Source organism: Balaenoptera ricei, chromosome X (genome assembly GCF_028023285.1).
Source record: "Balaenoptera ricei isolate mBalRic1 chromosome X, mBalRic1.hap2, whole genome shotgun sequence".
NCBI lineage: Eukaryota > Metazoa > Chordata > Mammalia > Artiodactyla > Balaenopteridae > Balaenoptera > Balaenoptera ricei.
Window position 1 is genome coordinate 74600747 of NC_082660.1, and position 14548 is coordinate 74615294.

A 14548-nucleotide genomic window follows, 5' to 3' on the forward strand; every position below is an offset into this window, starting at 1 on the left:
ATATAACAAGTCCCACCCACACAATGCCTACGCAAATGACGTAATACTGACAAGCAAGTATGTTCACATCCTAGGAAGAAAAAAATAAGCCACCTCCTTAATATTTCTTTGGTTGATGAACTGCACAAGGATCACTATTCTGTATTTTAGTATTAGGAATTTTTAAAAGGCTTCTATGATATCCTTGTTAAACCAAAGTTCCTGTACAAAGCTGAGTGTTCCCTGAATTTTTTAAGGACTGCATTGACATCTTGTCAGCGTGTTGCTATAATTAATGTGAAGATGTTACTGAAGACATTTTATTATGTTATACTGTATTTTCTTCATGAAGCCCCATAAGAAAAATATCTCTGGTCTGTTTGATCTGTTTCTTAAAGATACTGTCAATAATCATACAATTAAATGTTTCAGCCTCTTTATAATGGCTGCCAAAATATTTGTCTTCACTTTTGCCCCATTTCTAGGCCCTTATACCATGCATCTGTGAACAACAGAGTTTATTCCTGGCTTCATCTCATCTTTCCTGCTCTAATTTTTCTGCTTCCATCATCTTCCCCACTTATTTTAAATTTTATTTTATTTAGTATTCATCTATGAAAGCCTTAAATCCTTTCTGGAACAAAGCTGGATATAAATAAATACACATATGAATAAATTTATATATATCAAATGACACAACAAATACTTTTAATGTCTTGAAATGATTGCCTGGTGATATTTTATTTAAGTCGCTATGTAAGCATCTATATATTGGGGATGTAAAAGAACTTCATCTCTGTTCTAAAATTAACATCATAAAATATAATGTAAAATATTTTTTTAAAATACTGTACTTTTAGTAACTTTAAAAAATAAAGGTGTTCGAAATGCACATGCCTACTCTACAGGTCAGTTCTATAAATACACCCCCCACACATAAAATCTATTGAAAGCTCCTTCTAGTTTTACTCTCCCTAGCACAACTATTCAAATCCTATCTCCTTGTCATCATATACCTCCTGTACCAATTCACCGCCAAACCATAATCCACCTTAGTTTGTACTTTTTGTGTCCTGAAAATGTTTCTCTGTATTTTACATGTTGTATTCTATACCACACAGGTATCAGATTACTTTAAGACAATTATGCCTACTTTATATTAACCAATGCTGTTTTTTAAAGTGTTATACACAAACCAGGTGTTCAATAAATGTCTTTCTTTTAAAATGTTTCAGAGCATAATAAATAAGCAATGCTCAACTTCCTTACTTTCCCCTTTGAAACTAAATCTCAGCCACCCTGAAATTAGTAGTTTCTCATTAACTTCCTCCCCTTAAATTGCTGTTGTTGCTGTTTCCTAAAGGCTGTTACTTAATATGTGTATGCAATACTCTTCATGTCTTAGATGTTAGGTATACAAAAGTCAGGAATCAGACCTACATACTTCTTTTCCAAGAATCATATACCATTAAGCACTTAATAACCAATTTTAATAATGAGTGTCAGAGTTTATCTTCCTCAATTTTGTTTTTTCCCTTGAAATTTAAGCCCTTTGAAGGCAGGAGTTTCACATAATCCATATATCACCCGGTACTTACCATAGCTGTATTTTACACACATATTTGCTTTAAAAGATGATAGATTAATTCATGCATTCAATACATGAATTGATACATACATTCTGACTTCTGTGATAGAGCTAAGGAATACAGATGAAATCACCAAGAAAGAAAGCTAAGGTCATGCCAGCATGTGAACAGAGAAACAAGATCTCTTTTACAAAATTCAAACTTTCTTGATTTAGGCAGCTAATAAATAGCATGCTATACTTTGTCCTAGAGATATCAGTGATCCCAGGGGATTAGAAAACCTTTATTATTACAGAGAAGTATAAAGAAATTGAACTAAAAATACAACAGAAATAAAAAGGAGTAAAATTAGAGCTGCCTTTGTGTGTATCCTTTGACAATTTGGAAACAGCACATTTATCAGATTTCTACCTATGTGTACACTTTTTTGCTAAATGTTTAGAAGAAAAACAAATGGGGAAAAAGGCATTCATTACCTTTCCAAAGGATCCCTGACCAAGAACTTTGAGCAACTCAAATTGTGCAGGATCTGCTTTCTCATATCCTTCCTTAACGTGATGAGTAATAGGGATTTCTTTAACAACTCCTTCATCCTGAAAAAAGAAATCCAAGCAATACTCAAATATACTTACAACATCTTATGATTAGCTCCATTTAGAACCAGAAATCACAACAGAAATAATTTAATATCTAACTCCTTCAATCTAGCACAGAGTTTTATGGGCTACTAGCATCCCCATTTCCTGGGTTTTCTAACACATAGAGATAGACCATCACCACCACCACCCCTATTATATAATTTCATGTAAACAGAAGCATGTAAAATCTATGCTTCAGCTTCTGTTCCAACTAGGTAGAGACAGAAGAAAAACATCAACTAAAAGAGTCTTAAGACCCTCAGTGGAGTATGACTTATGAGGTAGATGCAGAAAAAGTCAAGAGATAGATAAAACCTTGTAAATTGTGGGACATGACAAAAAATGTGAACCTCAAGAGTTATTTTAAATAGTATTTCACTATACCATTTTAAGTAGTCAGTAATATATGAATATTTAAATGTCCAGCTAGCCATATCAATGAAAAAGAAACTAGCACAGAAAAACAAAATCTGCAAAGCCCAAACATATGTTTCCAGGCCATGAGCCTACTTTTATTGAAACTTTATATATAAATGATATGCCAGATTTCCTACCACCTGGGTCAGGCAGAAGGAAGTCACTTGGAAGTGTTTCTGCTCCTTCATACAGGACTCTATATCAAGACTACACTCAGGTGAACTGTAACTCTAGTCCCTAGCACAGTAGCTAGGATGAAAAAAAAAACCCTCAAATATATTATATATCACAAAATAACAAAAGCTGGGATATATTATCCAACCTTCTGACTGTATAGGGGAGAAAACTGAGACCCACAGAGTTTAAGTTCACGTGACTAGTTAATCATGATGTCTAGAAATCTTGGTAGCTTTCCATTATATCATATCAGTTCTGGTCTGGATGGCAAGAATGTTCCCAATCCATTCACCCTTTAATTAACTGATTAATCAATGGTGACTGTGGTCAAACTGGGCAAGAGCATGGTCCCAAGTAAGCTGGCTTCATGGCAGCTAAAATAACTGTCATGTTACATAAGTAGTCAGACATTTACTCTCAGAGAAGGTATCCAGCAGAGGAGTTTTAGCTTTAGGTATTAAGAACCACTAATCAGTCAGAAATGAAGTATCTGTTCTGAAAATATGTCCATGGATGTTTCTTATACATCAAAATAGTATTTCACTGGACTCTTTTAAGTAGCTATGAGAGTGAGTTTCCCCTTTTCAAGGAGTCTTTTTTGTAAAAAGTCAAGGACCTTTATTAATGCAAATAAGTATGTTCTGTAGCTGACATTTTGGAATTATATTAAAGTATGGCATATCTTTATGCACTTTTGCAATACATGTACACCAAAAGCAACATCAAATTGTATACTCATTAATATTATGTTAACTGATTTTATACCACATATTATGAACATAGTAATAGTCTTCAAAGAATGGAATATAACAAAAACATACTTACTGGAAGTTTTCTCCAGTGTATAGAACACTGACGGAAGAGTCACAGCCTAAGTTTTCCTCTTAGTTCTCCCATGCATAAGCTAAGCAGCCTTGGCCAAATCACAAACCACTCTACTTCAGTGTTCTCACATGACAAACAGATTATGTTAGACTGCTCTTTAAAGTCCCCTTCAAGTCTGTGATATTATATTGAACACAATATAATATTTTTATGTTTAAGAAGGCACTTCAGTTTCTGCCACATTTAAGATCATCATTATAAACATGGGTCATGACATCAGTTTTTTAAAAATGTTCAGAGCTAGGAAACAACTGTACTCTATCCTACTTAGTTTCACCAAACCTAAGCAAGTCTTCAAATGGAAATGTCTGCCCAATGCCTCTTCTAATTAAAATCCACATATGCCCACCCTTTAAAAATGCAATATCTCTTTCGATTTTCAGCAGCATTACACTATAAAATTTCAAACATGAAAATGCTATTAGACAAGAAAAGACAACTATTCCCAGCAGACAGCCAGCAAAGAATATTGTTACACTGTGTCCTAACAACTTATTACCTTGTCTTTCTCTCCCACTAGACAGGTAAGCAACCTGTATCCAGGTAATATCACATTCATGTCTGCATTCATAATGCTTAGCACAATATTTGTTTGACCTTATGGGAGCAGACAGCCCAAAAAATCCAACCAATTTCATAAAAAGGGAATGAAGAGAAACATTTTTTAAAAGAAAGATTTATAAAAGTAAAATTAATCAATAAGAAACTTCAAAATTATTTTTAAGTACCTTTTTAAAAAACAGAAAAATATGTATGAAGAATTTATTTTTTAAACATATAAAGGTAATAGGGAAACAGGAGATTCATTCTGAATAATGGAATTATGTCAATTTTGAATAGAACTGACTTTGTGATGACAATATATCTAAATTTAATAATATAAGCATTTTTCCTTAGATATGAGGAATATAAATAAACATGTTTCCAGATAATTCATGATTTGGCCACGCCACATGGCATGCGGGATCTTAGTTGCCCAACCAGGGATCGAACCCGTACTCCCTGCAGTGGAAGCGCAGACTCCTAACCACTGGACCACCAGGGAATTCCTCATGATCAGTATTTTTATTACACTGTGTTGTACTCAACACAAATGAAGGGTATAATGACCCCAGAATCTGCACTTTTAAAAAAATGCTGATATTAACTTACTGATTGGTCATCTGCCTGTTATAGATATATGTTCCTAGACAAACAACTATATGTATATTACTAAATTATAGATAGTTTGCCTTTAAGTAGACAGTAGTTTACAATGTTCTAGTTTCCAAAAAATCACTTATAAAATATTTATTCAATATGCATGTTTGGTTCCCACCCTCAGAGATTATGGTTCATTAGAACTAGGGTGGGGCGGGGGGAAGGAGTCAAGATGGCAGAATAGGAGGAGACAGAATTCATCTCTCCTGACAAGTACATCAAGAATACATCCACAAATAGAACAATTCTCATAAAGCACTGGATGAACATTAGTGGAAGACTTCAGACACCTAAAAGGACAAGAAAAATCCCTTCGCAATGGGGCATGATGAAAGAAAGAAAAAAAGAAAAGAGGACTCATAAAAGGGACCAGTGACCCTGGCAGGAAGGTGAAGTTCTTGTTGTTGTTTTTATTATTATTTTTTTAATTTTTAAAATATATTTTTTCTATTTTTACTTTGATTTTTTGTTGTTTCGTGTTTTTTTCTTGTATTTGGTCCTTTTTTCCTTTTTTTGATCGTTTTTATGTGTTTGTTTTATGTTTCTTTGCTTTTTTCATTGTTTGCTTTCCATTCTTGTTCTGTTTTTCATTTCTTGTTTTTCTTAGTTTAGTCTTTATTGACTGCTTTCATTTTTGAGTTCTTTTGTTTGTTCTCTTGTTTTTTTGTTTTCTTGGGGATTTTTGTGTGTTTCTTTGTTTCTGTTTGTTTGGTTTTGTTTTTATCATTTGTCTTGGGTTTGGTTTGTATGTTTGTTTTCTTTCTTTTCCTGTTTTGTTGTTGTTGTTGCAGTTTGTTGGGTTTTGTTTCTGCTATTTGCATTGGGTTTTGTCTGTCTGTTGGTTTTCTTTTCCCTTTTTTCTTTTTTCTCTGGCCACACTGCACTGCTTGCGGCCTCTTCATTCCCTGGCCAAGGGTCAGGGCTGGGCCTCCTGGGTGGGAGTGCTGAGTCCAGGATGCTAGATCACCAGAGGATTCCCAGGCCCAGGGAATATTAATAGGTGTGTGCTCTCCTGGAGGTATCCATCTCAACACCAAGCCCTGGCTCCGGCCAACTGCCTGCAGGCTTCACTGCTTGACACCTCACGCCAAACAACCAGCAACACAGGAACACAGCCAAACCCATCAGCAGACAGGCTCCTAAAGTCGTACTAAGCTCACAGACACCCCAAAACACACTAACTGACGGGGCCCTGCCTATCAGAGGGAAAAGACTCAGCTACACCCACCAAAGCGCAGGCACCAGTCCCTCCCACCAGGAAGCCTACACAAGCCCCTGCACAACCTCACCCACCAGGGGGCAGATAACAGAAGCAAAAGGAACTACAACCCTGGAGCCTGTGGAAAGCAGACCATGAACACAGTAAGTTAGACAAAAAGACAGAGAAATATGTAGCAGACAAAGAAGCAAGGTAAAATCCCACAAGACCAAATAATGAAGAGGAAATAGGCAATCTACTTGACAAAGAATTCAGAGTAATGATAGTAAAGATGATCCAAGATCGTGAAAATAAAACGGAGGTATGGATCGAGAAGATACAAGAAATGTTTAACAAGGACCTAGAGGAGTAAGAACAAACAATCAGTGATCAACACAATAAATGAAATGAAAAATACACTAGAAGGAATAAACAGCAGAATAACTAAGGCAGAAGAACAGATAAGTGCGCTGGAAGACAGAATGGTGGAAATAACTGCCATGGAGCAGAATAAAGAAAAAAGAAAGAAAAAAAAATGAGGAACGTCTCAGAGACAACACTGAACACACCAACATCTGAATTATAGGGGTCCCAGAAGAAGAAGAGAAAGAGAAAGGGTCTGAGAAAATATTTGAAGAGATTATAGTCAAAAACTTCCCTGAAATGGGAAAGGAAATAGTCACCCAGACCCAGGAAGCACAGAGATTCCCATACAGGATAAAACCAAGGAGAAACATGCCAAGACACATATTAATCAAACTAACAAAATTAAATATATTACAAAGAAAATATATTAAAAGCAGCAAGGGAAAAGCAACAAATAACATACATGGGAATCCCCATAAGGATATCAGATGATTTTTCAGCAAAAACTATGCAGGCCAGAAATGAGTGGCAGGATATATTTAACGTGATAAAAGGGAAAAACCTATAACCGAGATTACTCTACCCAGGAAGGATCTCATTCACATTCGATGGAGAAATCAAAAGCTTTACAGACAAGCACAAGCTAGGAGAATTCAACACAACCAATCCAGCTTTACAACAAATGCTAAAGGAACTTCTCTAGGCGGGAAGTACAAGAGAAGAAAACAACCTACAAAAACAAACCTAAAGCAATTGAGAAAATGATAATAGGAACATACATATCGATAATTACCTTAAATGTAAATGGATTAAATGCTCCAACCAAAGACACAGACTGGCCGAATGGATACAAAAACAAGACCTGTATATATGCTGTCTACAAGAGACCCACCTCAGACCTAGGGACACATAAAGACTGAAAGTGACGGGATGGAAAAAGATAGTCCATGCAAATGGAAATCAAAAGAAAGCTGGAGTAGCAATTCTCATATCAGACAAAATAGACTTTAAAATAAAGACTATTACAAGAGACAAAGAAGGACACTATATAATGATCAAGGGATCGATCCAAGAGGAAGGTGTAACAATTGTAAATATTTATGCACCCAACATAGGAGCACCTCAATACATAAGGCAAATGCTACCAGCCATAAGAGGGGAAATCGACAGTAACACAATCATAGTAGGGAACTTTAACACCCCACTTTCACCAATGGACAGATCATCCAAAGTGAAAATAACTAAGGAAACACAAGCTTTAAATGATACATTAAACAAGATGGACTTAATTGATATTTATAGGACATTCCATCCAAAAAAAACAGAATACACTTTCTTCTCAAGTGCTCATGGAACATTCTCCAGGACAGATCACATCTTGGGTCACCAACCAAGCCTCAGTAAATTTCAGAAAAGTGATATCATATCAAGCATCTTTTCCAACCACAACGGTATGAGATTAGAAATCAATTACAAGAATAAAACTGTAAAAAACAAAAGCACATGCAGGTTAAATACGTTACTAAACAAACAAGAGATCACTGAAGAAATCAAAGAGGACATCAAAAAATACCAAGAAACAAATGATAAGGAAAACACAACAACCAAAACCCTATGGGATGCAGCAAAAGCAGTTCTAACAGGGAAGTTTATAGCATACAATCCTACCTCAAGAAACAAGAAAAATGTGAAATAAACAACCTAACTTTACACCTAAAACAACTACAGAAAGAAGAACAAACAACACCCAAAGCTAGTAGAAGGAAAGAAATCATAAAAATCAGAGCAAAAAGAAATGAAATAGAAATGAAGAAAACAATAGCAAAGATCAATAAAACTAAAAGTTGGTTCTTTGAGAACATAAACAAAATTAATAAGCCTTTAGCCAACTCATTAAGAAAAAAAGGGAGAGGACTCACATCAGTAAAATTAGAAATGAAAAAGGAGAAGTTATACTTGACACTGGAGAAATACAAAGGATCATAAGAGACTAGTACAAGCGAGTATATGCCAATAAAATGGACAACCTGGAAGAAATGGACAAATTCTTAGAAAGGTATAACCTTCCAAGACCGAACCAGGAAGAAAGAGAAAATATGAACAGACCAATCACAAGTAATGAAATTGAAACTGTGATTAAAAATCTTCCAACAGGGCTTCCCTGGTGGCGCAGTGGTTGAGAATCTGCCTGCCAATGCAGGGGACACGGGTTCGAGCCCTGGTCTGGGAAGATCCCACATGCCACGGAGCAACTAGGCCCATGAGCCACAATTACTGAGCCTGCGCATCTGGAGCCTGTGCCCCACAATGGGAGGGGCCGCGATGGTGAGAGGCCCGCGCACCGCGATGAAGAGTGGCCCCCACTTGCCACAACTAGAGAAAGCCCTCGCAGAGAGGCGAAGACCCAACACAGCCAAAAATAAATAAATAAACAAAGTAAACAATGCCTTAAAAAAAAAAAACAATTGTGTTAAAAAAAAAATCTTCCAACAAACAAAAGTCCAGGACCACATGGCTTCACAGGCAAATTCTATCAAACATTTAGAGAAGAGCTAACACTTATCTTTCTCAAACTCTTCCAAAAAATTGCAGAGGGAGGAACACTCCCAAGCTCATTCTACGAGGCCACAATCACCCTGATACCGAAACCAGAAAAAGATATCACAAAAAAAGAAAATTACAGGCCAGTATCACTGATGAACATATATGAAAAAATCCTCAATAAAATACTAGCAAACCAAATCCAACAACACATTAAAAGGATCATACACCATGATCAAGTGGGATTTATCCCAGGGATGCAAGGATTCTTCAACATATGCAAATTAATCAATGTGATACACCATATTAACAAATTGAAGAATAAAAACTATATGACCATCTCAATAGATGCAGAAAAAGCTTTTGACAGAATTCAATACCCACTTATGATAAAAACTCTAAAGAAAGTGGTCATAGAGGGAACCTACCTCAACATAATAAAAGCCATATATGACAAACCCACAGCAAAAATCATTCTCAATGGTGAAAATCTGAAAGCATTTCCTCTAATATCAGGAACAAGACAAGGATGTCCAATCTCGCCACTATTAGTCAACATAGCTTTGGAAGTCCTAGCCACGGCTATCAGAGAAGAAAAATAAATAAAAGGAATCCAAATTGGAAAAGAAGAAGTAAAACTGTCACTGTTTACAGATGACATGATACTATACATAGAAAATCCTTAAGATGCCACCAGAAACCTACTAGAGCTAATCAATGAATTTAGTAAAGTTGCAGGATACAAAATTAATACACACATATCTCCTGCATTCCTATACACTAAGAACAAAAGATCAGAAAGAGAAATTAAGGAAACAATCCCATTTACCACTGCAACAAAAAGAATAAAATACCTAGGAATAAACCTACCTAAGGAAGCAAAAGACCTGTAAGCACAAAACTGTAAGATACTGATGAAAGAAATCAAAGATGACACAAACAGATGGAGAGATATACCATGTTCTTGGTTGGAAGAGTCAATATTGTGAAAATGACTACACTACCCAAAGTAATCTACAGATTCAATGCAATCCCTATCAAATTACCAATGGCATTTTTCACAGAATTAGAACAAAAACTTTACAATTTGTATGGAAACACAAAAGATCCCGAATAGCCAAAGCAATCTTGAGAAAGGAAAACTGAGCTGGAAGCATCAGGCTCCCTGACTTCAGGCTATACTATAAAGCTACAGTAATCAAGACAGTATGGTACTGGCACAAAAAGAGAAATATAGATCAATGGAAAAGGACAGAAAGCCCAGATATAAACCCACGCACCTACAGTAACCTAATCTATGACAAAGGGTGCAAGAATATACAATGGAGAAAAGACAGCCTCTTTAATAAGTGGTACTGGGAAAACTGGACAGCTACATGTAAAAGAATGAAATTAGAATACCCCCTAACAACAAACACAAAAATAAAATCAAAATGGATTAAAGACCTAAATGTAAGGCCAGACACTATCAAACTCTTAGAGGAAACATAGCAGAACACTCTTTGACATAAATCGCAGGAAGATCTTTTTTTAACCCACCTTCTAGAGTAATGAGAATAAAAACAAAAATAAACAAATGGGACCTAAATAAACTTAAAAGCTTTTGCACAGTAAAGGAAACCATAAACAAGATGAAAAGATAAACCTCAGAATGGGGGAAAATATTTACCAATGAAGAAACTGACAAGGATTAATCTCCAAAATATACAAACAGCTCATGCAACTCAATATCAAAAAAAACAATCCAATCAAAAAATGGGTGGAAGACCTAAATAGACATTTCTCCAAAGAAGACATACAGATGGCAAAAAAACACATGAAAAGACACTCAACATCACTAATTATTAGAGAAATGCATATCAAATCTATAATGAGGTATCACCTCACACTGGTCAGAATGGCCATCATCAAAAAATCTACAAACAATAAATGCTGTAGAGCGTATGGAGAAAAGGGAACCCTCTTGCACTGCTGGTGGGAATGTAAATTGATACAGCCACCATGGAGAACAGTATGGAGGTTCCTTAAAAAACTAAAAATAAAAAAATAAAAAATAAATAAAAAAAAAACTAAAAATAGAACTACCATATGACCCAGCGATCCCACTACTGGGTATATACCCAGAGAAAACCATAATTCAAAAAGATACATGCACCCCAATTGTTCACTGCAGCACTATTTACAATAGCCAGGACATGGAAGCAGCCTATATGTCTATCAACAGAGGAATGGGTAAATAAGATATGGTACATGTATACAATAGAATATTACTCAGCCATAAAAAGGACCGAAATTGGGTCATTTGTAGAGACGTGGATGGACCTAGAGACTGTCATACAGAGTGAAGTAAGTCAGAAAGAGAAAAACAAATATCGTATATTAACACGTATATGTGGAATCTAGAAAAATGGTATAGATGATCTTACTTGCAAAGCAGAAATAGAGACACAGACTTAGAGAAAAGTATGCATACCAAGGCGGAAAGGGTGGGGGTGGGATGAACTGGGAGATTGGGATTGACATATATACACTGCTATGTATAAAATAGATAACTAATGAGAACCTACTGTATACCACAGGGAACTCTACTTGGTGCTCTGTGGTGACCTAAATGGGAAGGAAATCCAAAAAAGAGGAGATATATTATGTATACATATGGCTGATTCACTTTGCTGTACAGCAGCAACTGACACAGCAGCGTAAAGAAGCTATACTCCAAAAAAAAACAAAAAAAAAGGAACTAGGATGGGGCTCAGGCATATGTATTTTTAAAAATGTCCCCAGATGATTATAATAAATGGTCAGAATTGGGGAACACTATTTAGGTGCTTCTAAGATATATAGTTAGATTGATAGATGTGCACACAAATATATACACGCATATACACACACACACACAAATGGCTACTTATTACAGAAGTGCTGTCGTATTTGTATGCCACTAGCTCTTTTGTAGTGCCAAATTATCTGGTACCCTCCTGTTCCATCACTTCCAATATTGGTCTTTCTTATTTCATCTGCTCCCTGCCCCATTCTTGTCTATTGCCTAAAATTTATCAGCTTTCCCGAGGTTATATTTATTGATGCTTACTATTAAAATATTCTTTTTTTTTCTCATCTGCAATCCTCCTTCCTTCCTCCACCTTGCTTTCTTCTGGTTCTGCACCATTCTGAAAGCTTAAGAGTGGCAGCAGTCTAGCTCAAAATAAGGTAGTAATGTACTTATCAGTGATCCATTTGTTTTTCCTCAGAGTGAATCATCTTCCAAAAAAATCTTCCTATCCTGGTATAATAAAGTTGTGATATATCACCTTCTCTTCTCATAATACACTCTTTTCTCTATATTCACTCACTCAAAAAATCAACAACATTCATGAAGCACATGCTATGTATTAGGCACTATACTACACACTGGGGATACAGAGATAAAATGTGGACTTGAGGAGAGCAAATGTTGTCAGAAATATCATGTCCCTTAATAAAACAAAAAGGTATACAATACGTTATGGGATGAAACATGTCCCCTCAAATGCATATGCTGAAGTCCTAACCCATAGTACCTCAGAATGTGACTGTATTTGGAGATAGGGCCTTTAAAGAGGTAATTAAGGTAAAATTAGGTCATTAGGGTGGGCCCTAATCCAATATGACTGGTGTTCTTATAAGAAGAGATTAGGCACAGACACACACAGAGGAGAAAGCATGTGAAGGCATAGGGAGAAGACAACCATCTACAAGCAAAGCAGAGAAGCCTCAGAAGAAACAAACCCTGACAACACCTTGATCTCGAACTTTTAGCCTCTAGAATTGTGAGAAAACAAATTTGTTATTTAAGTCACTTAGTATGTGGTACTTAGTTATGACAGCCCTAGAAAACTTATACTCAGTATACCTAATCATAGTTATCTGTGTAAAAAAAGTTGGTACTATAAAATTAAGATTTAATGACTTTGAAATAGGGACTACTATTCTTTCCAACATCATGACAAATTTGAGGCAAGGATTATTATGAGTTAGATGGGTTTTTTTGAACTTCATAGTAATTGTTGATAAACAGAAAAACTATGAAGGCTTAACCACAACCAAAATAATGTGCTCTGACCTCTAAAATCTGCGATCATCTTTTTTATTCAGGGAGCCAACAATGCTATAACACTGGAGAGACATACTGTGATGACAATCTATTCGGAAGCCATACTATATAACTCTATTACAACAGTTCCATAGGACTGTGGAACTCAGCATAGATACCCACAGAAAACACAACAAAACAAAAGAAGAGGGATTTTTAAAGCCTACATTTTTGGTTTTTATGTAATAATGCAACATCCACCTACCTGTTCAAACATTTGCTTTATTTGTGGGTAGATAGGCCAGTTTCATCACTCTGAAATTCCAAGAAGCATTTAAACTACAGATTTGTTAGAAGATACATGCAGAGTTCTGGAAAAGCATCTTGACATACCATTTTCATGCAGTGAATAATCCAGGGTCATTGAAAACCAAGCCAAGTGTCAGCATACTTTGAAAGAAAGCTAACAGTAATAATAATTTACATGTCAAAACGCCACTAGAGTGAACTAAACACATCAAATGATGTACACACTGGAAAGTAATTGCAGGATACTTAGGTTTGCAAAATTGTATCAATTTGTAGTGATGTCTGAAAAACAAAAAAGGGTGACAAACTAGTTCCCACTGAGGTTGGTTTATTCTATTCAATACTTACTAGAGTCAGCTCTTTAGTTCCTTCATATATAAAATGGGAATAAAACCTACAGAATCCATTTCAGATCTCGGTTATAAGAGTCAACTGAGAATTCTGAAAACCACAAAACATCTATAAAAATTAAAGCTATTAAACTTATTTGTACTATTAACCTTTGCATCCCTTGTGGTGCAGCATACAACTCCACCTTATAGTGGCTCTCCACCAACATTTAATTGAACAATAATTGTTTTGCGAATCTGTAGTAGAAGGGTTCCAATTATTATTATTTTTTAAGAATCAATTATTTATTTATTTATTTATTTATTTATTTATTTTTGGTTGCATTGGGTCTTCATTGTGGCACGCGGGCTTTCTCTAGTTCTGGTGAGCAGGGGCAACTCTTTGTTGCGGTGCGCAGGCTTCTCACTGTGGTGGCTTCTCTTGTTGAGGAGCATGGGCTCTAGGTGCGTGGGCTTCAGTAGCTGTGGCACACGGGCTGAGTAGTTGTGGCTCACAGGCTCGAGAGCGCAAACTCAGTAGTTGTGGCACACAGGCTTAGATGCTCCATGGCATGTGGGATCTTCCCAGACCAGGGATCGAACCTGTGTCCCCTGCATTGGCAGGCATATTCTTAACCACTGTGCCACCAGGGAAGTACCCCAATTATTTTCTAAACAGGGTGAGTGAATATAAAGCAGAAGCAAGCATCAACTTTGAAAGGGAAGAAAAATACTGAAGCAGACAAAGCCTAAATGTCCATCAAAATGGAAAGACAAATAGAGGAAGGAAAAACACACCATATAGGAAGCAGACCCTCCAACTTAAAATACTCCCAACTTATGGCTAC

At 36.1% G+C, this 14548-nt stretch overlaps 1 protein-coding gene across 15 annotated transcripts in view; it reads right to left on the minus strand.

The window, feature by feature from the left end:
- Positions 1 to 14548, minus strand: part of RPS6KA6 (ribosomal protein S6 kinase A6) — a 202331-nt gene that overhangs the window by 87685 nt on the left and 100098 nt on the right. For all 15 annotated transcript variants that reach the window (XM_059910283.1, XM_059910281.1, XM_059910282.1 and 12 more), the window contains one exon: positions 2045 to 2161. In XM_059910283.1, coding sequence (XP_059766266.1) covers positions 2045 to 2161 — 117 coding nt within the window. The remainder of the gene's footprint in view (positions 1 to 2044; positions 2162 to 14548) is intronic.